Source organism: Lissotriton vulgaris, chromosome 12 (genome assembly GCF_964263255.1).
Source record: "Lissotriton vulgaris chromosome 12, aLisVul1.2, whole genome shotgun sequence".
Taxonomy (NCBI): domain Eukaryota; kingdom Metazoa; phylum Chordata; class Amphibia; order Caudata; family Salamandridae; genus Lissotriton; species Lissotriton vulgaris.
The window spans coordinates 261,845,975-261,871,468 of record NC_141700.1 but is presented as its reverse complement, the minus strand read 5'-3'; the positions used below and the strand labels follow the sequence as shown (position 1 = coordinate 261,871,468).

The following is a 25,494-nucleotide window of genomic DNA, read 5'->3' as shown; positions in this document are numbered from 1 at the left end:
CTCTGAGTCCTGGTCCCCAAGTGAATACAAGTCTGCACCTCTGTTTGTTGATCAAGAGGTGCCTGGGCATACTGGGTACAATATGTGGCCCCAACAAAAGACCAGTGCGCCAGCGGAGCAATACAGGAGTAAGGGAAGGACTTGAGTTCAGGGTACAGGTGCTGTGCCTTTGATGCCTGTTAGATTAAATTTCAATTCAATTCAAATAATCTTTATTCGGATACAAGTATCTATAAAAGCACAGTTCATCACCACCAGCAGGAAAAATACAGTACAAGTTTAAGAGCGCATAGATCCACATTAGAATCCAATACAAATACAATATTACAACTATAAATTTCCAGATAAAATGATAAAAATAACATTAAAAATGGTTGGACGGGGGGAGGAGCCAAGCTCGCGACCGCGATGGCCGCACTGTAGCTCGGCTCCGCCAGCCTTCCTGCCCAACACACATATCCTGCTAAGCATCCTGCCCCGAGACGACACACTCGGGAAGAAACGGAAAGGTGAAGCAACGCTCGTACTCACCGTCTGACCCGGGGGCTCATGTGAGCTGCGGATCCGAAGCTGTGCTCCTGCTTGATCCAGGGCCTTCGCGGCGTGGAGACCGGAGACTTGCCTGTGTGGGTCGGCCGGAGTGACGGTGTCGGCGGCGGCCCCTGGTGGAGGAGAGGGGTGGGCTGTGAGAGGCCGTTGTGCGGTTATGCCGGTGGAGACTGACCGGGCCCGGTCCAGCGGCCGGGGGGCCCCGTGGTAGGGCGCGGCACGCCGTGGATGGGGGAAGACCGCGCAGGAGGATACCCCCTTTGTTGCCCTGTCCGGCCATCTTGAAGCCCTGCGCCCGGAGTCGGCGTGTGACGCCCATGGGGCGGTGGTGCTGGCGGACCCCCCTTTTGGTGGCTCTCCTTTCTGCACCCAGGTTGCCATTTCTGGGGCTCAAGTGAACTCCAGCGGTGGCCTTGCTTGAGAGCCCGCTCCAGAAGTTGAGGCGTGTGGAGACGCGGCTGAACCCGCAAGATGGCGGCCGACGCCCTGGGTCACGGATTTACTCAGGGCGGCGAACTTGTGTCGCTGAAGTGCACGGGGGCCTGGTCCTGTGAGCGTGAGCCCACGCTTGGCGATGTCCTTGACGCCCTGCAGTCTTTACATGCGGCCATGGCCCCCGTCAACCCCTGTGCAAGATAGACGGTCTGCCGCCATTTTTGTTGGGCCGTCCCTCATGAACGCGGCTCGACTTCGAGTGTGCCCTGCTTCGTCCCCCTCAGTTGCTGCGGGGAGTGCTGCCGCCGTGCATCGACAAGACTGTATGCCTGCGGCCCCGAATCTCCAGGTGGCTTTGATTATGGCGGGCGCGGGTGTGGGCTCCACGCTGGGGCCCGTTCCTGCTCGAGTGTTCGGGGAGCGACATGGATTGCCGATTCGATCTGCTTCGGTGAGGTCCCGTTGTTGCGGCGAGACTGCACCCTCACTGTTTGCTGCTCCTGTTGTCACTAATGGACAGTCTGGACTGCCGCGAAAAGTTCTTGCTTTGTTGCTGGTTGCCGGGGTCCTCTGGTTTACACCCTTTTCCCGTTTTGTTCCGATCGAGTGGCCTCTCCACCTTGAAATGTTTGATGCCCACTACTCTATCACGTATGGTGGCGATGACTAGGAAAGGACAGGGGTGAGCCGGACTGAACCCGGAGGACTACTGGTTAACGGATGGAGATGAGGAATGCCCCCAATCACGATAATATGGACGATTCCTTTGAGGGTCTATGATACCTGAGACTGGGTCGATCTCGTTTTGATGTTGCATAAATGTGTGGGAAGGCGGGAGGCAGGGCCGAACGACTCGATTGATGGTCTCCCCCCCCCCCCCCCCCCCCCCCCGGTTTCTTTTCCCTTTTTGCCTCTTTTGTTCCTTTCCCTCTCTCTGACTTTTCTATATTTCGGGTTTCCTATGTAGGGCGACAGGCACGCTGCTGGGGGGGTAGGCCGTAGCCTTCTGCAGGGGTGCAGGGCGGGGTGGGTTGGGGCCTCTTATCTGTTCTTTTTTCCCTTAGTTCAATGGCTCTTTTGTATCCCTTTATATGGGCGCCGTGTCTGTGCGTGTCTCCCATGGTGTGATTGCAGGTGGGGATGGGGGGCGAATTGTTCTTCTTTCTACGGTATTGATTGCACATATATTATGACTTGCACGCCCTAACCCCGATAGCGGGATCCTCAATCACTTTGCGCGCCTTTATCGCTGTGGGGCGTGTGCAGCAGCGCAGCGTTCTTTCTTTTCTTCTTTATAATACTCCCCCCCCCCCCCCCTTCCCTTTTTTCTTATTATTTAGGTTAGTATAGAGGATGATTGTAACCACTGTTGCTGTTCTGGTTCCTCCGTTATGTATCAGTACGATAATTAGGTGGTCGGTGGACAAGCGACGGGTCACGGTGGGCACTGATTTGAAATATGGCGTCTATATCCTGATTGATGTGAACTGTTGCTGATAACCGTCTTTATCGATGCCTTTATGTCTTGATGCTTGCTTCGTAGCCCGCTATGGGAACTCAGATGATTAAAAACTGCAACTGATCCTGCCATACTCCCTATTATAAAATTAACCTTCTTTGATCCTGTTTTCAGCGGTCGTGCTCAGCTTTTCTCAGACTGAACTAATTGCTTACACAATGCTGGGTGCTACCGGGATACCTCTTTATTGATTTATGTGCTTCTCATAATGTGTCGTGGCCGGCCTGACTGGTTGTAGGCCCGTATTTGGATGCTCCTATCTGCACAATAAAGGTTTAAAAAAAAAAAATGGTTGGACGGGCATGCACAATCTAGCAGCATTAACAACATAGTACAAATATAAAGTTAGGCGAGGATACAAAATCAGCAGCATATTGTGAATAAAGTGCAATAAATGTAGCAGCATTGGCAGCATGGAGCAGGTATGATTAATTATGACCATCCATTCCTGTTCATGCCAATAATAGCAGTAACATAATCAAATAAAGTGCTTTGTTTATGGGCAGTATTGACAACATTGATGTAAGATAAGTTTATATATAGAAAAAGAGGTGATGATAGATATATTTCACTGGGCAATATTAAGTACATTTATCACGTTAAGATTCGCTCATGGAGGCAAGTGAGCGTACCGCTGCTTGTAAGAACGCACTTACACGGCAAATCAGATCATCACTTCCAAGCTGTAAAATTTCAAAATGTGCTGATTTAAAATCAAAAATGGCCGATGCTTTAAAGTACGGAATCAAATACTGTTTAGAGTACTTTACATAAAACTTGCAAAGAATAAAAAGTGTATCACTGTTTGTTTGTTACCAATGCCGCAAGGGCAATACGTCTGCTCAAGGTTGTTATTATATCCCAAAGGGAAACAGAGTAGGTATTTTATGCAGCCATCCCTGAGGCGGAATAGTAAACTCCTTTTCCATCGCCCAATACTCTTCAAGAGGTATTTACGAGGTATATAAGGTTGGGTGCCCGGTACCTCCAAAAGGGGCATGTACCTAACAACCGATGATTTTAGGCGCTCAGTGTTATATCTTTCTTTGTTGTACAAATCGTACAGCGCCACCCTAAGTGATTTTTTGCTTATACCCTCTAGGGCTAGGGGACGTAAGAAAATAAGTTCCAGCTTCACACTGGCTAAATTTTCCTGACTGCAGCGACCCAAGGTATGAAGCTGCCCTTGTCGCACTTAAGGCAATCTACAATTATCTCTCTTGTTAAGATTGCTGCAGGGTTCTGCCATATTTTTAACCAGAATATAGCTGGACGGGACCTGATAAAGTCCTCTACATAGCATAAATTCAATTCCCTATGACATATATAGGTTGAAGAAGAGATTTGGGCCCCAAGGATTTTTCTACAGAATCTATTTTCTTCTATTTGGATCCCACTGCAATTTGTACATCCCCAGACTTCCGCGCCATAAGTGGCCGTTGGAACACATTGCAGTTTGTAAATCTTCGTTATGGGTAGGACCACGTCTGCTTGTTTTGGCTGCCGGAGGCTCAGAATAGAGTTGATCGCTTTTGAGAATTTACTTCTGCCATGGGCCTGTTAGATTAAAGTGAAGAAAACTAGTGCACTGCCTGAGACACTGGACAGGATCGCTGAGGTCATTTTCCCCCGGAGGGTGATTGCCCTATCCTGGAAGAAGAAACGTTTTCCTTAAAACTGGGCCATGATTGTTTTCTTGTGTTGCAAGTTGTGCAGGTCCACCGTTGGAAAATATCTTTTGATGAATGATTGGAGCCTGCCTGTGAGGCTCAGACGGACACAGGGAGAAGACTCCCCTCTGGCTGGTTGTACAGCGGCTTCTATTTATTCAAGTACTTTTTAGCAATGTACCCCTTTGGACGTCCAATTTTGAGGAGGAGCAGCCGTTTGCGGCTCCTCGTCCTAATTCCCATGACCCCGTTTTGTCCTCCTGGTCCCCTGGAGTGAAGATTGTTTTGTAACAATATGTCTAATTGCTTTAATATTTGCATTAGGCATGTTTATTATGCAAGAGAAACGTTTTGCGGACAGCTTAATAAATACTACTCTGCCTGCCTCTTGAGCATATCAAGTGATACCCTAGCCCTCCTTAAATACTGGAAAGGTCTATTAAAAATGTTTTTTATTAAGATTTTATATTAGACATGCTGTTGGCTATTCTGAAGTTGAAATAGATGATCACTGAAATATAGAAATATATTGGAGCCCTGAAACTTAGAATTGGACTGGATGGTTTTGGGATTTACTTTCTGCTTGGGGTTGGAAAATATTGATAGTTCTGTTTGTAATAATAGCCATTATTTTTTCCTGATATCTGTGTGTTCATTATGAACCAATGCTCTGTTCCCTTTGTGCTCCTGTCTATACCTTATATATAGCAGCTTAACGAAATGTTTAGAATATACATGCTCACCTAGCAATGGATCAGGATATTAATGGATTATTAGGATAGATGTGCAGGATAACTTCCATGCTTCGATTAATTCATAGCGGATGTCTTCAGCTAACGCTAAAACAGCCATCTGTGGAAATTAGCTGTAATGGCTGTTAGCATCAGCTGAAGCCATTTTGTTTTTGGCAGCCATTTTAGTTAGCCATGTACTTGCCATATGCTTTCTCCCTCTTCACTGTTGCCTGCCCTTGTATTTCACTTGAGTCAGGAACTATAATTAACTCCTTCAGTATTGAGCCAGAGCACTGCTCATGCTCAGAAAGGCCTAGCTGGTAGAATGCACCTGCTCTTAGAGTAACTGTCAGGCTATTTTAACAGATGTCAACAACTCTGTTACTCCTCCTACTTTGTTGACTAAGTATTTTCTGTTAGTCCTTATATGTGTAATAGCTATTCATGTGCACACTTGTACCTTCTCTTTTTGAGTCTACATGCTAACTCAGCTATGAACTGGGCATAAAAGACCCAGGGTGTCTGTACTCCATGGACTGCCTCCTACAGTGGCCTGAGGGTACCGTATTGATGCAGTCTCCCTCATGTGAGGTAATAAACTTGTTATTTTGATATTCCAGCTTCTGTACCAATCTCTTCTTTGTTGGTTTAAGAACCGGTGCATCAGTGAACCCCTAGAATGTTTTTTTTTTATTCTACAGGTACCTGATTACTATGGTTACATGGTTTAACCATGATCCCCGGGACTCACTGGTCTCAATGGGAAAGTACAGCTAAGTGGGCCATGCAGCACTGTTTTCTACTACTGGGCCACTAAGCCCTCCTGAGACTTTGGTCTCCTTTCCAATCAGAGCTCCAGATAGCCCCTACTTTGGAGTTGCCCAGGTTCTTATCAGCGCTGGTCAATTTGTATTTTTCCATTAGTGTAATGCATTTGCTTTGTTATTCATGATTTATAATGTCCTCCTTCGACCTGTCCCCTCTGGACAGAGAGTAAGTACAAGTCTTCTGGAAGCCTCAGAAGGTTATGGTAGAAGTAGGGCATGGGGTGGTTATCGAATTGTCATGCTTTTTTTGCCTCATGTCTATTTACACTTGACATATTGCTCTTTACTGCAGTCAGGTGTGAAGGACATACATTAATTAGGATGAAGCAGCATAATAGATTACCAGTATGAGAGTTGCTTAAATAAGTAACTTGAATAAGCCACTCAACCAGGGCTTAGAATGTAAAAGGTTTAATACACAATTTTGCATAATAATTGTACATAGACCTCTTAGTCTTGCTTTTACATGAACAAAGATGATCCCTTTTTAAGCAGAGGGGTTTCAGGGCTGTCCTCGTTTGAAAAAAATAAATCACACCTGACTATGTTTAAGTACAGGAATTGACTGATGTAATCTTGAAAGTAGGCGGCGAAGCAGATAATTTATACTAAAAGTTTGTCAAACTTGAGGGAAAAGAGAGAAGATAATAATACATGATCTACTTAGCAGTCATTGGATAAGTAGAAAAGAATCTTCAGAGAGGCAAAAAGTTGCATCACCAAAGTCAATAACGAGAATACCAATGATAGATGTGGCAAATCATCATAGTGGTGCGACTCACCTTCAGAATCCGTGGAAGTCGCAGAAGGGAACGCACACCAAACTTCAAGTAGAGGAAATCCAACGGAAGCAGTGAGATCAAGTCCATCTAGGATGAATATTGCAGAGTCTTATTACCCTCTACTGCAGACACAAAATAGAGACATATGTAATGGTGCAAAGACAAGCAAAGGAAGTAAATAGGCATGAAATAATTAGCTGCCAATTCAGTAAAACTAATTCATTCATACTAATATTTCTCAGCAGTATCCTACAACAGCACTAAAAGGGTGTTCTAATTTAATATTGTTGTAAAAATGTCTTGGGATGCTAACACTATTAAAACACATAAGAATATTGTTTGGTTTTACTTTGTTTTCGTTTTATAAGTTATTGTTTTTTATTTTAAACTTTTAATGTATTACATTTTAGTTGGTTAGGTTATTAATATTTAATTAATGTATTTTCTTATTTAATTCATCAATGTTATATGTAACATTAGTGCATTTTATAATGTATTAAATACAATATTTTTTTATAATTGTTATTTCTGATGTAACATTTGTGAATTGATTTATGTCATAACTTTTGGGATTTTTTAAATATATCTTTTTTTGATGGGTTTGTAGTGGAATAGGGTTGGAATTATTAGAAATACACACATATTTTAAGGTTGAGAATTCATAATCAATTTATTATTTGTACATTTGTTTTTTAAATAAGAAAATGCTTTAAAATATTTTAGGAACATTTTATGAGTGGTAGTTTTGTAAAGTTGGTATATATCTTAATGTATGTGAATAGTATTACTGGTATTTTTGGTGTTGTTAATAATAGCAATTACATTTTTTTGTGTTTATTGTGTTGGATAAATAATAAACCATATTTTTATCATTTTCATTTTTGGTTGGCTGCATGGTTTGTAGGTAAGTAGGGTATAAGTGTTTTTAAATATATATATTAGAATTTCCAATTTTACTTCTTACTTATTAATTGCTAAAACTGTTTAATACATATATAAAATAAGTATTTAAATATTTTATTTTAAAATTTCTATGAGCCCCCCCACCCATTTACTACACATGCCCTGGGGGTGCCGGTCGCTGGGGCTGCGGGGGGACCGTGAGCCCCCCGCAAATATTTTTGAAAAGCCCCGGGGGTTGGCGGTACCCGGGGCCCCTTTGGGCCCCCATTATAATATAAACATGGCCCCCAGGACTTGGCCCACCCGGGGGCTAAATAATAACGAACGCCACAGCCCGCGCTTCGTTTTTTTTTCTTCACGGCAGGATCTGCGGACCCACCGCGCATTTTGTCACTTTTAAAAATATATAAAAATGCTTTTTTGGGCCCTGGGGGTCCTTGTGGGACCCCCTGAGCAGGCCTAGGGGGTCAGGGTGTTTCTACCCTGCCTCCTTTTCTCATTTTGTGCATTTCTTTTACTGTTTTCTTGTGCCTCGGTTCCACCGAGGCACAAGATGGCTGCCAACACTTCCTGGTTTGAAGTGTTGACAGCCAATTAGCATGAAGCTCATGATCGGTAGGGTGCGCGGATCCACCGCGCCTCTATATATAGATATTTTTATTTTTTTATTTTCTCAGCACCTATTGAACGGATTTACACCATTTAAGAAAAAGAGTTCTTTCTCAGGCAAGGTCTACCTTCATGCCAAATTTGGTGTAATTCCAGAGAAGAGGCGTGGCGCCGCGGCCAGGGCGACTGACTCCGGAATCTGGGGATCACGGTTCGATCCCCGGTGCCGGCGGCAGATTAGCCCAGCACCATGTGACTCTGGGCAATAGCTTGCTTAATCTTCCCGACAGCCCCTTACGGGTGATTGTTCACGCTTTACAAATGTGGATTATTATATAGAGTTTGGGCTGTAGCTGTATCTAAAGTGGGAAATGCATATTTTTCACGCTTCACAAAGGAGGGGAGAGGGTCAATCATTACACTCCACCACCCCGAACCCCCTATAGAGAGGGCACTTAAAGACAGTCGAAACATGTTGACCACCGCAGTTTAAAGGGGGACTGTTTTAGGATCTTAACTTCCTGCCTAAAAATTGTCCATCCTTCACCTATTTTTAATCCTGGCCGAGAACATACTAATAAAGGGTTTCTACAGGTATCCACGAGCCAGTTTTAATGAGCACTTCCTTACTGCACTAATTTGTCTATCTGTAACCCAGTCTTGAAAGGGTAACACTTTCTTTTGTGATTATTGTGAGTCACTATTGCGTTTGTCCTTGTGTGTGTTGTGATGTGTGTTTAGTGTTCCCCCTCCCTATACTCCGCCCCCAGCGTGGCTACGCGGGGGCGTATTGTAATCAGACCCGATGATGAAGCATGTCACACACATTTATGTGTGAGTGAGGGCAGTTTTTTCAATATTAATTATTTTTCCTATACTGTCTTTATTTGGCTTTGTTTCTCCTTCCCACCCCTCTTTGTGTTTAAACATCTTTTTTTAATTTCTCAGGAGTGTTTTAAGTTTTAGGGTAGAGATGTAGTGATTGTGTAGTGTAGGGTAGGGTTTTAGGGTTTAGGTTAGTGCTGGGGGGTCGTGCAGGGTAGTGTTTGAATGTAGGGACAGGACTGGGGGTCGAAGAGGGTTGTGCAGGGGGTAGTGTTTTAGGGTTTAGGGTAGTGTTGTGGTGTTGTGTAGTGTAGTGTAGGGTAGTGTTTTAGGGTAGTGTTGGAGTGTAGGGAGCGGACAGTGGGAAGGGTGAAGGTCGTGCAGGGGGTAATGTTTTAGGGTTTAGGGTAGTGGTGTGGTGTTTGTGTAGGGTAGTGTTTTAGGGTTTAGGGTAGTGTCGGGGGTCGTGAAGTGTAGTGTTAGAGTGTAGGGTCCATGCAGGCGGAAGGGGAAAGGTCATGTATGGGGTAGTGTATTAGGGTCTAGGGTAGTTTAGTCGTGTTTAGGTAGTGTAGGGTAGTGTAGTGTAAGCATGATTTTAGTGCAATGTTTTTAATTAGCATAAACCATAGTACATTTAAAACTATTTGCGTTATAAATGTATGTGCAGATAAAACTTGCGAAGTAATGGTTTATGCTAAGTAAAAACATCGCACTAAAATCGTGCGAAGTAATGGTATGCGAAGTATCGACATACTATACATATACATAGAGAGAGAGAGAAGAGAGAGAGAGAGAAAGACAGTGAGACTTTCTAAGACACGTAGAATTTTTAGTTAGCATGCTTGTTTTAATATTTCAACCATTTTTTGAACAATTTTACTAAATTTGTGCATTGCCTTTTTAATTATTAATCTTTAACAAGTTTTTATATTTACAATTGTATTTACTCTGATTTATAGTTATTTTGATTACTTAGCCCATTAAACGCTAAGGGCCCCATTAGTATGTCAGGCGGATCGCCACTGCCCCCATGGCGGTGGCGATCAGCCTGACATATTTCCCTGCCCGCATGCAAATTAACCCCGCCATATTACCATGGCTGGGGAGACCCCGGCGGACGGAAAGACCGTCTACCGGTTTTCCGCCCGGTCGACTCTTCGACCGGGCGGAAAAAAAATTAATCTATTTTTTGTACTTTGTGTGGTTGCAACTTATTTGCAGTTTATGATAGAAACAAGTGTGAAACCCTAGTGTGAACCCACAAAGCTATACATTCATGACAGGTAAGCATAATTTGAATTCAGTAAGTGGTCAGTCATTTACGTAGCTGGCTCATGGTTTTTCAAAGAATCTAATCATTGAAATAAAAAATAATGAAAATAAGTAGTAAAAAATATAAAATAGTGATGTTTTCATCTGTGCTTTTCTGCACTGATGGATGATTTTCAAAAGTAAAATACAGTTATGTCCGTCAGACCCATCACATGGCAGGGATATATAGTGTAAGTTGGTTGTCCAAACACACACAATAGCCAGGCCAACAACTAACCAGCTACTTATAATGATCTTTCATTGTGTATTAACCATGCAGCAAATAATTTACTAAAATCTAATTAATAAAAAACAGGTATGAAGGAAACCGATGCATTTCTGAAACATACACAAGATTCTGAGTTTAGGAATAGTGTTTATTTGTTAACCCATGCTATCATATACGATTCAGGGGACTTTTGCAAAATGCATTCTTTCTTGCACGCTGGCTTACATTTGGAAGCCACAAATTGAGAGAAATCCAATTGGTAATAAATGTTGTACTATTCTGTGTTTCCGCACTTCTCTTGACCAAAAACGGTACCCTACATGTGCCTTTTGATCGCAACAGGAAAGGCTTCAAAACGCAACTTGACTACATCAAACATCGGCCATGAAAAACAACATTTTTGGCAACGTTGGTAGCTGGGAAATTTGAGTCCGGGCTCGGCTGACACCCAGGAAAATCTACCAAACCTTGACATTTCTGAAAACTTGAAAGCCAGGGAGTCCAGGGTTGTGTGACTCACATGGATCTCACCCCCTTTTTTCTACCTACTATGCCTGACAAGCTTCGAACTTAGGCTCAAATCACAAATTCCTTCTTATTGTTTGTGAGAGAAATTTAAACAATCTGCAGGGATACCAAGCTCCTACGACCCAGCTTTCCACACTTCTCCTGATAAAAACGGTACCCCACTTGTGTGGCTGGGCCTAACACTAGCAACAGGAAAGGCCACAAACTTGACCCTTTATGGTGAAGTGGGTAGCAGCGGAATTTGAGAACTTTGAAAGTTAGGGAACACTGGATGGTAAGAATTTTGGGGAACCCTGCAGATTCCGGGACCTACCCTCAAAGAAATGGGAGAAAAATGAAATGCATGATTTTAGCCAAAGTCTATGGTTTACAGAGCATTGTGGTTACAAAATGATAGTGTGATCATGTCACACCACTCATGACTTCTCTGGGTGTCTGTTTTTCAGAAATACCAGGGTTTAGTAGGGTTCCCTGTTTGCTAGTTGACCTCTAATATTGCAGCCATACACCATGGTAAGGTGTAGGGTAGATTGTGGGGAAAAACCCTCAATAATGCCTCAAGGGTAGCAGAAAAACTGTTGGGCCTGTGCTGGAGTGGGGACATGGACCAATGGCGGGGTGGGCCCGGTCCACACCACCCCCTTATTTTTATCAATTTTTCTCCTTGTGTCTAGTGTGCTTTCTGCCCCCAAGAAGCAGATCGTGGGTAAACCCCAGTGGAGCCAGAAAGACTGCTGGGCCCATTTTGAGATGAGCGCAAAACCAGTTGCTGGGGCAGGCCGCCCCCACCCATCCACATTATGACCATTTTTGCTGGCTTCTATTGGGCCTTCGGCCCAAGGGGTAATCATCCCAATTTGCAGGGCAGAAAAACTGTTAGACCCAATTTGAGATGAGGGTATGGCCTGAGTAGATGGCCCCAACCATTCTATTATTTTGACAATTTTTTCTCCATAGTCTTTGGATTTCTGTCCCCTCCAGGGAGAGAGAATGGGGTAAACCTCCCAATCTGCCCTCAGCCGGGGCTGAAAGTGGGGATACATATTGATACCTGGACAGACCGCCCCAGCCATTTGTTTTTTGTGTTTTTTTCCATAGTAGCTGGTAATAAATACCTCCTTTCCTCCCCCAGGATGGGACTTCTGTAGAGGGGCATGATCCAATGCCTAGGTAGGCACCTCCCTTGTTCTTTGTGGCCTAATTCTTCCCTGGTACATAGTGGGCTGCCTGCCTCCCTGGCAGGGTAGGTAGGGGGTAAAGTCCCTAATCTGCCAACAGAGGGAGTGGGCAGAAAGACTGTTGTGTTTCACCCATTCTGAGGTGAGGACACAGCCCAATGCCTTCTTTTTTGCCCTATTTTGTCTCTATTGTCTAATATCCTCTCTGCCCACCCCCGGATGGTCTACAAATTGGAGCTAAACAACCCTTACAAGTCCCATGAAGGGATGTTGAAGTTCACTGCACTTTTAAAGTAGTACATTAGACATAAATGAGTAGTCCACCCCAATAAATGAGTTAATGTATTGTTTGTTATGTTTTTAATCGTAAAGGTTTACTTTTTTATATTTAATATATAAATTTGTGTTTATTTTTTACTTTGATTCTATGTGTTTGTTTTTTATTTAGGTTTGAGAATAGTAAAAATGATTTTTAGAGGTCTAAACATGTTCTACTGTTAGTCAGGTTGGACTGTAAAACTAAAGGCCTCTTTATTATGGCAATTGGTTGGACCGCCGACTGCCTTCGTATTGGGCAACAGACCATCCGACAATGAGTTGCCGGTCTGTGATCAGCCCGGTAGCGAGATACAGGACGGCGATATTTCCAACATGGCTGCCTTCCTCGACCAACCCAGAAGTAAGGGTTTCCGACTAGAGCAAAGGTATTCAAACTGTCGGGCAGCATCCCCTCAGGGGAGGCTCGCACTCCACCCCACCACTTAACCTTCCATTGTTCCTTCCAGGCCCATTAGGCTTTGTGTGTCTCAGCCCAATCTGCTGCTGCAGTGCGAGCTGCTGGGGGCTCGTCTGGGCAGTGTCTGGAGTCTTATCTCCAGCACGCCTGAGTTTTTCACAGGTCTTTAAGACCATGTGCAACCCATGTATATCTTGGGCCTCCCCCCCATAATTCCAGTCACCCTGGTTATAGCTCTCAAATCAACACGTTCATGTTAAACGACAGTCAGGGGCGTTTAATAACAAGACAATTTTAACTTTACAAGAATAACTTTTCAATTTGGGGAAGACTGCGGAGGTTGGTAAGAACGGGACTGTGTATTACATTCCAGAGTTACCTGCGCCATAAGTCCATATTTTTGATTTTCTAAAAGAACTTGCATCATCTAAAATAAAACACCTGACCCTAGACGGTATCTTTTTATGTAGTGTTTTTTGTTCGGACTTTTGTTTGACCTTTGACCTTTAACATACATGTCAATAGAACATTCAGGCCAAAAATAGCTTTATTTTAGCTGTCTCCCGCCTGAAATTGCATTTTCTACAATAGAAGTCAACGGGGAATTTTATTCTCCCTATTTTTTTGTTTTGAATCTCCCACGTCTCTGTCCTAAAATGTTGGCATGTATACCTTTACTACTGTTTCGATGTCGCAGGTAAAGGGGCAGGGCTATGTGTTTAGTGCTTTACCCAGGCTCAGTGAATGGACTTGACTCAGCTTCACAGCTGAGGTGAGTCTGGGTCTTCCTTACATGAACTCTGAACATTCGTGTCCATATTTCACCCATGTTCCTATGTGTAGCCAGCTATACACCTTGTGTAATTGACCTGCCAGACATGAGTTGAGCACTGCTAAACATGATCAATTTTTTTGGGTGGGTTACATATATCCACAACTCAAATTACTTTCATATTTCACTATACTAATTCACCACTAATCCTTTATGGGTTTCCGGAGTAGCGTGCTACTTGACCAAATAAAATAAAAGTGCTTCAACACCTCATCAAGGGTAACAAGCACTATATAAATACAAACCTTTTTTCCCTCTTCTGTCCTTCAGCTATCCTTCAGAATCCAAATAATTGACTAACCTATCCACCACTTTAATCACTTTCATATTTCACTACACTAATTCAACACTAGTATTTTATGGGTTCCAGAAAGGCGTGCTACTCGCCGAGAAAGCGCTTCAACGCCTCGTCAAGGGTAGTAAGCTCTATATAAATGTGATTACATTATTTACATACCTTTGTTAACTGGTTACAGAGGCTATTTGTTTTATGGTTCAGGTACACCCTGGGCCCCCACTTTGCCTATTTCTTACATTTGGATTTTACTTTTTACTGCCTTAGTGTGAGAATGCATTTCATTAAAAGGAATAAAAAGTAGGGTTACCAAAAGAAAAATAGCAGGCCATGTGTGGTTTAAAGAGCCTGCAAAGGCCTTTTCTTGACACTAAATGACTATTCAATCTTTGTTCCTTTTAATTATCAATCATGGATCATTCAGGCAGCCCTAGAACACAATTAAAAATGCTTTCTGTTCAAAGTATGCACAGATAAGTGCTGAAAATAGGCTTTAGGGGACTGCTTATTTTTGTACCGTCTGGGACATCAATAGAATGAGCTGGCAACCCTAATCAGGAGACTGGAAGTTTGTTGCAGGATGTACACAGAATTTATTTCCTCCACCCTCGATCCCTGGACATTGAATAATGCCATAAAAGCAATAGTGTAACTTATATAAATCGAAACAGCGCCTAAAAAACTCAAAATGAATGTGGAGTAATGAGGCTACTGCCACAGTATCCAAAAACTCATCACTGTCAGAAGGCATCTGACAGACGAAGACAAGACTCTTGGTGAATATCTGAAACCCTATGCCAGCCCTCAATAACATGCTGAATAACTTCAACTGTGTCTGGGAATGCAACCTGCATTCAGACAACTCACTCCTCATTCTCGCACTTCACTTTCACACTCTCCATGCACCAACAGGGGTCACAATTTACTCACACTGATAACCATGCACTCATACCACCCACTCACCCTGCACTCAGTGACCACACTGCACTTATGCCACACACCATGAACTCACATCGTCTCCCTCCACTTACACTGCGGTCACATGAACACACCGCTCACTCTGCACTCACAGTGATCACTGTGTACTCATAATGCTCTTGCTCTGTTCACCCTGTACCTCACCCTGCAGTCCCACATGCACACTACTCACCCTGCTCATGTGACACTTCACTCACCTTTCCCCATCACTGCTCACACTGCAATCTCACTCAAACAAGCCCATCACTAAACATACATTCATTTGGCCCACTCCGCTCTTAATCTGCACCCAAATTTATATGGTCACCTCACTCACCCTGCAGTCACTCCTGTCACCCTACTCTCACACTGTTGCATCATTCACCGCGCACTCACATGGGCACTCATGTAACCCACAGAGCGCAGAGGGCTAATGTGCCTGCTATAAAGAACATGTACAACGCAGATCACAGAACTGAGTGTTAGTGAACTATGGTAACCCTATAAAAAAGTGAAATGTTGGTCAGAAAGGGGCTATAGAGAGACGAGGTGCATTGTTGGTGAGTGGTAGTGAGGGAATTCATGGAGAAGGAGGCAATGGGAAAGGGGCGCTCAAAAATACTGTTGCCCCGTGGGCAACCAGTGTTAGGGTCAGGACTGGCTGGGAGTCTTAGCCCCCCTTGAAGTTCAGGTCTAGTTGCACCCCTGGTTGCTTCCCATGTCAGAAGTACGTTTGCTGCTTGTTTTTCATACCCTCTCTAGAGTTAGAGCTCTCTGATTGGAGTAGTCAGTCAGAACCGCCAATAAGCATGTAGTTCCTGCAGCAGAGCACTGCTTTGATGTCAGCACTGACGTTCCTCCAATGAACGGGTCAGCAGGAGAGATGCCAGGGAGTGCGGCAAATTTTGTATACATTCAGTTGCAAAATACTTCAACTTTGCTAATGAAACAGCACTTCTTCACTGTTGCCTTTTGCCTCGTGGTTGCTGAATTTGACATTTGGTTGCTGCTGTTCGCCTCGCTCTTGAATCCTTCCCCCTCAAGGTTATCCTGGTTTGTACCCTGGCAGCTACTGCATTTTACTGCAAGGAATTTACAACGGTTGTATCTTTCCTGAAGATTTAATTCTCTGGAAGGTAAGAGTGAAGAGCTTTTTGGTTTATTTTTTAAAAGCTTTGCTCCTTTCCTCTTCGTCCCACTACTAGTGGGAACGTTGGAGGCCTCAAGGAGGAGAGGATTTGGAGATAATGCCGTAGGTGCGGAATTTGGTTCTGGGGACCCAGGTTTGAGTCCTGGCATTGGCTCAACATTATATGATCCTGGGCAAAATCACTTAATCTCCTTGTGCTTTCAAAAAATGAATGTGTGTTTGTGTAATGTAAAAGATGCTCCTGTAAGGCACTCCAATACCTTTGGGTCATGTTCGCACTATATAAAACAGCAAAAAATATATATTAACATTTTTTGTGAGCGCTCCTATTTCCAGGTACTGCTCAGGACTCGAAGTGGAGCACAACCTAAAAGTGGCAGAAGCAAGAATCCATCCACACATTGACTGTCTCTGTGCAGAAAAACAGGCACACCCCCCCACCTGTGTTTTGGGAGTGTTTTTACTAATCTATCCTAAATTGTGTGTTTTATGTTGAAAATAAAGCACCAATGTAATTTTTTGGGGCTAATGTTCACTTGTAGACTTTTCATTTGAACTTTATAATAAGCACAAGCACTAAACACTCTTACTTTATTTAATATTATTTGCCCTTTACAAAGCGGGCTTTGCAGGAGGGAATGGCCATCAATGATGCAGAGTACCAGCTTCCAGAACTTTTTTGTCAGGTGGTGGTGGTGATGGGGCTCTACGTGTAAAAAGATTTAGATGGGGGGGCTCAGCCGACAAAAGTTTGAAGACCTCTGGTCTAGAGGATGCGGTGCATCATGGGAGCGTGCCCAGTGAAGAAGAAGACGAAGAAAGGACATACGGTGCGGAATGGTGGAGAGCAGGATCGGAAGAGGAGGATTGCTGGCAGGGACGTGGACCAGAGGAAGACACGAGGGCAGGGAGCCGGGAGAAGACAAGAATAGCCGCCAGCGTCAAGGAGGAGGAGGACAGCATAAAGACCGGAGTACGGGAGGAGACAAGGGATGCTATGTTGACACAGAGCTCGAAGAAGACCTGAAGGCAGGAGACGCTCAAGGAGCACAGCGCCAGAGACCTTGGCTTCCCTAGGAAACAAGGAGGCTGGGTCTCCCCTCACCACAGCTCAGGAGGGTCGTGGGGTCATGCAAGTACACGCTGCATGTTCCTTTTCAGTGAAGGTTTTGTGGACACAGTTGGGGGCCAAAAAACAGTGAGCAGATTTATTTCCTACAATAGTCACTCGCACGATTAGGCACTGGTGACGGAACACTAATTCCCTCCCCTTTTATCTGAAATACTACAGCAGTAGACTGAACCCTCTCTGTTTGTTTCCTTTTGGGTTTACCCATCTCGTTGAGGTGCCAGGACCTGGAAGAAGACCTGAGAATATTGGGACTCAGAAGAAGAGGATATAAAGTTTGAGATATTCTTAGTTTGTCCCTCCGCTTGTACACAGAAAAGATCCTGTACTCTGTGAATAATCAAATGAGTATGTGACGAAACATACCCCAAATGAGTATGTGATGCAAACATACTTCAAATAAAACAGGAAAGTACTAAAAGTTTGTCCTTGTCTTGCATAGAGGGAAGGGTGGGGAGACTTAACCCGAGTATTCTGACCACACGGTCCCACCCGCTCTATACAGTATGATTGCCATGGTGGCGGTCGGAAAGTGCTTTATCTAGTGTGGCTTGTTTTACGGCCCAGGAGAAGGACCGCAGCACGAGTCGCAGCACAAAAAAGCCCTTTGTGCACTTCCATGCACCATGTGCCAAGCACCATGTGGTGCCTGGTACACGGTGTATGAATGTATGGGGGGGCCCTACATGTGCCCCCCAGGACACTTAGAAGTGGCCCACTGGGTACGGGGTCCTGTTTGGGGCCCCCAAAGTAATTTTCCATCTGCCTTTCCATGGTGGGCAAATCATCATGAAAAGGCAGTCAGAAAGGGACATCCTAATCCCTACGGTGGTGCCTGCGCAGGCACCGCCTCCATTGAAGGGACAGTATTCCGACTGCGGCTCCGATGGACTCCCTGATCCTGTCAGAGGCTGCAGTCTATTCCCCCGACCGCTGTGGTCCAACCGTTTACATTGTAATTCCGCATTCGGACCAATGGCCTGGATGTCTGTGGGACCGCCAACGATGGCCTGTCGATGGCAGTCCCACCAACATCGTAATGAGGCCCTAAGTTTGACCTCTTCAATGTACAACACATTCTCTACTGTTGTATAGGTTAGAGTGGGAAATATTAAATCTGGCATGTCCAAAACTCAACAGTTTCACCAGTGTTGCTCAGCGGAAATAGTAAATCCGATCTCTTCAAAGTCATACACTTTCTCCACTGTTGCTGGATGGAGATGGAATAGTAAATCTGACAGTTATAAAGTTCAACACTTATTTTACTGTTGCTTAGGTTGAGGTTTGAGTAGTAAATTATTTTCTTTGAATTGTGTGTTTTTATATCTTTTGTTTCCATAAAGTTATAATGGCATGTTTTTTTTTTTCGATGTATATGAAATGGCAACTAGAATTGTAATTATGTATTCTTGTTTTTAAGTTATATACATTAAAAAAAACATTTTTAGGATTATATCTATAGTAGTATTTGTGAGTATTTTTTCTGTATTTTTTAAAGGAATGGTTTAAATATTGTGAGCTTTTTTAATTTATTTTTAAAAATCTTACTGTTATTTAATTTTAAAGCATCGATGAAATGTAACATTTGTTTTTATGTACAAAATGTCTTTTGTGATGTATTTCTTGTGAAATGCTACTTTTAGTTATGTAGTTTTATATTTACTTTTATGATTCAATTATTATTATATATATATATATTTTTTTTTTGTATTGTCTTCTTTATAATTTACATTTCTAAATTTTGATTAGTACATGTTATACATAAATTATTTATTGATTAAATTTAGAATACATTTATTTTTTGTTCACATTTTATTTGAAGTTACATATTTTTTCATTTTGTTGTTATTAAATTAGACTTTCTGTGATTTATATATATATATATATATATATATATATATATATATATATATATAAACACCCTTTTATAGTTAATTATTTTTTTAAGTTAGTTTAATATTAAATAGTTGTAAGTATATAAACTTACCAATATATTTTCAATATTTTTGTCCTTGAAATCCTTGCAGTCAAAATAATTGAACTCTACATAGTAAGCATGTAAAGATATGTTTGTCCTAAGCATTTTTACCGCAACATTTTTGTATTGCTACATTTTTAATTCAATATTATGCCAAAGAAACCCCCAGTGGACCTCCACCCTCATTTTTGGCTCTTTTCCAGTGTATGGTTAATGTCCAGACTCTGCAACTTTACTCTTGCGTATCTAGTTCCACAACATCTCTGCCTTTTGATATTCAAGTGATGTTTTTTTCTTAGAGTGGCTGTTCCATGCATTGATTATCATCACTGTAAAAAAACATTTAGCAATTATACAGGGAACCTCTCTCCTACAGATGTCATACAGTAACCCCAGATTCTAGTATGCTTTCATGCTAAGTATGGAGAGTCACTGTACTTCTCTTAAAAATCTTTATTTAATCATAATTACCTTTTTCTTCTGCCTGAATATTAATAGTTAGGATGTAATGTTAATGTTAAAGGTGCTTACTAAAGGGCACTGTCACCTCAAAGAGGTTTCCTTGTGCTGAAAGCTTATGACTGGTGAAAAACTCATTTATATACCAAATAAGGATTGTGTTACTTATCCTGCAAGCATTTGTTTGTGGCATGTAGTGCTGTAGATTCACATGCTCTGCATTCTCCTGCCATCTAGTGTTGGGTCCGGAGTTGTGCAGGTTGTTATTCTTTGAAGAAGTGTTTTGAGTCTCGAGACCGATTGATTTATCCGCTTGGTGATACTGCGCATGGGTATCAACTGCTTTGTTAGATTGTTTTCCCGCAGGCAAGTGAGAAAGGAGTGAAAAGCTTGTGTAAAAACAAGGATATCCCATAATTATGTAATGTAACTCGAACGGTCACAGGTACCCTCGGAGGAGGGAGGGTGCATGTTAATCTATAGCACTACAAGCCATGAACAGATGCTTACAGGGTAAGTAACATAATCCATTGATTGGCATGTGTGGCTGTAGATATACATGCTGTGCATAGAATGTAAAACAGTCCCTCCTTTGAAGCGATGGCCACTCTGTGGTAGTTTCAGTAGTTTGAAAAAGGGTCGGTAGCACTGCCTGACCTACATTGACTTGTTGGTGTGCTAAAATATCCATGCTGTAGTGTTTGGAAATGTGTGTAGGGTAGACTATGTAGCTGCCTTATAAATGTCAGCTCTGGGAATATTTACTAAAAAGGTCACAGTATCTCCTTTTATGCGAGTGGAATGTGCTTTGGGAGTATGGGTAAAGGTCTTTTGGCAGTAATGTAACAAGTTTGAATACATTTGACTATATATCTGGCTAGAGTGAGCTAAAGAATGATGATGGATTAAACCCAGTTCAGTTGACTGGGGGTGAGTGCTAGCAATGTTCAACACTCCGTCCATCATCCCCTTTGGTTTTGCTATCTATCTGGCTATGCCTGATTTGGATATATGTTTGCCTTTATGAGGTTGAGAAAAGGCTACAAAGAGTAGCTTTGTTTTCCTGAATGTTTTAGTTCTGACTATGTAGAACATGAGAGCTCTTTTAACATCGAAGGTATGACGAGCTCTTTCTGCCACAGAATCAGGGTTAGGGAAGAACCTGGGAGCTCAATGGATTGATTGAGGTAAAACTGAGAGATTACCTTAGGTAGAAATTTAGGATTAGTACGAAGAACCAGCTTGTCTCTATGTATTTGGAAGAATGGTTCCTCGAAGGTCAAAGCATGGAGCTCACTAACACGTTTGAGTGAGGTAATGGCAACTAAGAATGCCACTTTCCATGAAAGAAATTGAAGGGGGTATGAGTGAAGAGGCTCAAAAGGAGGACACATGAGTCTGGTTAAAACAATGTTATAGTTCCAAGAGGATGCTGGAAGAACCCGAGGAGCAATGACTCTTTTCAGACCTTTCTTAAATGCTTTAATGACTGGGATTTTTAATAGTGAGAGATGCTGCCTATTTTGAAGATAGGCAACCATTACAGCGAGGTGTAACCTAATTGAAGTGTGGGCTAAATTAACCTTTTGTAAATGAAGTAGGTAGCAAATAATGTCTTGTACTGTTGCTTTCATATGATCATTTGCTTAGGCTGACAGTAGCAAACAAAAGTTTCTATTTTGCAGCAAAACATGCTCTAGTTGTGGGTTTGCATGCCTGCTTAAGAATGTTCCTATATTCTGGTGATAAATTAGGATAGCCAAGAGGACCTCAGAATTCAAACTGCTAAATTGAGAGTTTTGACATCTGGGTGTCTGATTTGTCCTTGATTCTGAGTGAGGTCTGGCTTGGTGGGGAGCTTCTCAAATGGAACTACTAAGACATCTCGTAGTATCATGAACCAGGGCTGACGCGCCCAAGTGGGAGCTACTAGGATCATGTGTGAAAACAGAATGACAGGGAGAGGTGGAAAAGCATAGGCAAATATCCCTGACCAACTCAGCCATAGTGCGCTGACCTTGGATAGTGGATGTGGGTACCTGGAGGGGAAGTTTGGGCATTTCATGTTTTCTGTTATGGCCAAAAGGTCTATTTGAGGAAAGCCCCACTTTTGAAAGTAGGGTAAGAGGACTTGTGGGTGGAGTTCCTGCATCCTGCTGAGCAGGTCTGCAAAATTGTTGTCTGCTCCTATCATATATTCCACCTAGAGATGAATATGGTGGTGAAGAGACCGGTTCCATATAATCTGGGACAGTTGAGACAGTTGTGACAGTTGAGAAGACTGTGTCCCCCTGTTTTTGTAATTAATACATGGCTGTCATATTGGCCATCTAGACTAGGACAACCTTGTGGGAGAGGTGAGGAAGGAAAGCCTTTAGTGCTAGGAAGATCGCCTGGAGCTCCAAGTTTTTGATGTGTAGGGATTGATGTTTGACACCTCATCGACCTTGTACTATGAGGTCTTGTAGATGGGCACCCCAATCTTTCTCTGATGCATCTGTAGTGAGAGTGAAGTGAGGAATAGGGTTCAGAAAATGCCGTCCCTGTAACAGGTTGTTGGTTTTCTACCATTGCAGAGAATAGTGAGTGAGGTGGTCTATCAACGTTAGATCTTTGAGATTATCCTCTTATAGAGACCACTGGTGAGCTAGACATTACTGCAAGGGACGCATGTGCAACCTCGCATGGGGAACTATGGCAATTCAAGAGGCCATCATTCCAAAGAGACTCAGGGCGATCTGAATGGTGAGAGTTTTGTTTGGTTAGAACTGTGGTAGAGTTACCTGAAAGTTGTGAACTCAAGCAGGATTGGGATAAGCTAGTCCTAACTGTGTGTTGATAATTGCTCCTTAGTAAGGTTGAACTTGGAGAGGTTGATGGTGAGACTTGGGGACATTTATTGTAAATCTTAGCCTGTGAAGTAGATCCAATGTCAGTTGAGTGTACTGTTAACACTGTAGGTGGGTACTGGCTTTGATGAGCCAATCGCCTGTTTATGGGAATATGCAAATGTTATGTCTTCTCAAATGTGCTGCAACTACTGCCAAGCATTTTGTGAACACTCAAGGTGCTGTGGTCACCGCGAACGGTGGAACTTTGAATTGGTAATGTTGGACAGGTTCTATAGACCCTTTGAGAAGAAAGAAGGGCTTTGACTTCTTGTTTGAGAAGCGTTAGATGATCCTGTGACAACCTGTGAGTGTAAGGGGAGATGTTGGGTAGTGTGGTAATGAGCTCCAGACAATAGCCATGTTGGAAAATGGCTAATATCCATTGGTCTGTGGTGATGGATTCTCAGGCTGGGTGGAAAGATTGCAGTCTGCCCTTGACAGATGTGGATGCAGAGGGTGTTGCTCTGTTTGCGGAGATACCCCTGCCCTTGTTGTTTCCACCTCTGAAGGAACCTCTAAGATAGCTCTTACTGTAGGCAGGCTGGCTTTGTTTTTGTTGACTTTGTTGTGTCAGTGTCCTTTTTTCATTTTGTCAAGGAAAATGTCTACTTGTTGGGAAAAAGGCTCTCTTTGTCAAAAAGCATATGTAGTACTGCCTGCTGGACCTCTGGCTTGAACCCAGAACACCTAAGCCATGCGTACCGTCTAAGAAGCACGCCGGTATTAACACCCCCAGTTGCTGTATCCTCTGCATCTGGTGCAAATTGGATTGAGTTATTAGTAATGGCCTGACCTTCTGTGACAATTTGTTGTCCCCTTATGCGGTGTTCCTCGGGGAGGTACTGCAAAAGTTCATCCATCTCATCCCACTGGGCTCTGCCAAAACAGGCCAGAAGGGTTTGGGAATTGGTAATACACCAATGATTAGCTGCCTGTGCTGAGAATCTCTACCCTGCTGCATCGATTCGCTTACTCTCCTATTTAGGACACAGAGAATCCCCCTTAGCCTGGATGTTAGCTCTCTTATTACGTATTAGTAGCAACTATGGAGTCAGATGGAACTTGACCCCTGATAAAAAGTGGGTCAGAAGAAGCGCCTTGTATTTTTTGTTCATTCATGGGGCAATAAGTCAGGCATGGGCTGGTTATTAAAAAATGCCCTCAGCATGCCTCAGCATGCTGGGATGTTTGGGTACATACTGGGTGTCTCTATGTGTGGAAGAGAGGGTATCAAACAAACAAAAAATCCTGTTCTAAGGACTCTTTGTACAGCCCAACATTGTGGAAAGCAGCTGTCCTAGCAATTACTTGTTGAAAAGAAGTGTCATCTGCTGTAGGGATGGGGCAAGTGGGATACAGATCCAGATTGTTGGGGGTAAGGGGATCAGTGTTGTGTGCAGCTCAGGGGCCAGGATTCCTTAATGGCCCTTGTAACCTCCCATTGTCAGTACCTGGTGACCCTGGAGGTGAAACATCAAGTGGGTCAGGTGGTGGAGATGTAGGAGGGGAAGGAGGGGGTGGTGATGGTGGTGGTGGTAGAGGAGGAGGCTGGTGTGTAGGACTGGTCCATCAGCTTTCTTTTTTGAGGGACAAGGCTGTCTAGTGCCTCTTGGAAGGACAGCTTCCTCTTTGGTGGCAGAGAAGCAAGAATCCATCCGGTACCTTCATGGATCTGAATTTTCCATTGTTGTTCCATTGTTGAATGTTCTTTTTATCAAAGATGAGCTTGACCGGAGACGTGAAAGGCAATGAAGATTTAGAGGCTATCGGCTCCGTAGTTTTTGGGACTGCAGCTTTTGGTGTGGAACCAAGTTTTTTTCTCCGAACTGATGTAGAGATGGTAAGTTGCCAGCTCAATCCCGAAGGTCTTCTCGGTCCGAAGAGGTCGATGCCTCAGGCTTGGCCTGGTATCAGTTTTTGGTTGCCGGGCCTGAGGGCGGGGCGTCCGAAACAATCTTTCAGATTTGACCATGGCCAGAAGGCAGAGGTGGTCGGGCAACCTCTGTATGAGAATGTTTTGAGGCCTGCTTGGGTATTGGAGCAGGCTCAGGGGCCAAATAACTCATGCGCTGACCGGATGGAAGGGTACACATCTTCATAGCGATCTCAAAATCACACTTGTTTGTCCTCCGATGCTGGCTCCACCTGGGCGTGCTGCTCACTGAAAATGTCAGGGGTGTCATCTTCGCTTCTGCAAGACATTTCCAATCAACGTACCCTTCGATCCCAGAGGGTTGTCATTGACTGAAAGGACCTACAAGTGTCGGATTTGACTTCATGATGATCTACCAAAGATTTAAGTTGCACACAAGGTATTGATTGGTGTGCGAATATTTTGCTTGGCAATGTGGGCACAATTTGAAGGGTGTGCATTCCATCAGGAGGACATCTCTGATGAAAATGAGTGCATGTGGGAGTAGGCCAGAGATGGGAAGCACCCCGAAGAGCACAGCGGGTCAAAGCCCGTATTGACGTAATTCGAGAGCAGTGCGGAAGTGAGAAGTTCAATCAAAACAATACAGTTGAAGTCAGTAAAAGAACCAAAGAATCATACCAAACAGAGCCTAAACATAGAGGCATACACGTCCAAACCTGAGAGAAGAGAGAATCAATCTAACAAGGGAGTTGATGCCATTGTGCTGTAACACCAAGAGGAGGAGTCACTCAGTCTTGTGACTCGAAAGACTTACTTGAAGAAAAACAACTTACAAAACTCCAAACCTCAACACTGGATGGCAGGAGTATGCAGAGCATGTGTAACAACAGCCACACATGCCATTGAACATATATTATTTGTTACGTCCTGAAAAGTAGATGAGAGTATATTGTAAATGCTTGAAGAGGAAGACTGTTACAAACAGATTCCAAAGAGAGGGTGCCAAGACAGAAAAGTTATGGCTGCCTACTCCAGCTCGTTTGAAACAACAACAAGAATTTTGGTAGCTGACCAGAAATCAGAATACAC

General features: G+C 43.3%; 1 protein-coding gene across 1 annotated transcript in view; it reads right to left on the bottom strand.

Annotated features, from left to right (window-relative positions):
* The window catches only part of CNGB1 (cyclic nucleotide gated channel subunit beta 1), a 1,326,699-nt gene that overhangs the window by 276,212 nt on the left and 1,024,993 nt on the right, over nt 1-25,494 (bottom strand). Inside the window, exon 32 of the mRNA XM_086945539.1 lies at nt 6,517-6,603. Within this exon, the coding sequence (XP_086801665.1) occupies nt 6,517-6,603 (87 nt within the window). The remainder of the gene's footprint in view (nt 1-6,516; nt 6,604-25,494) is intronic.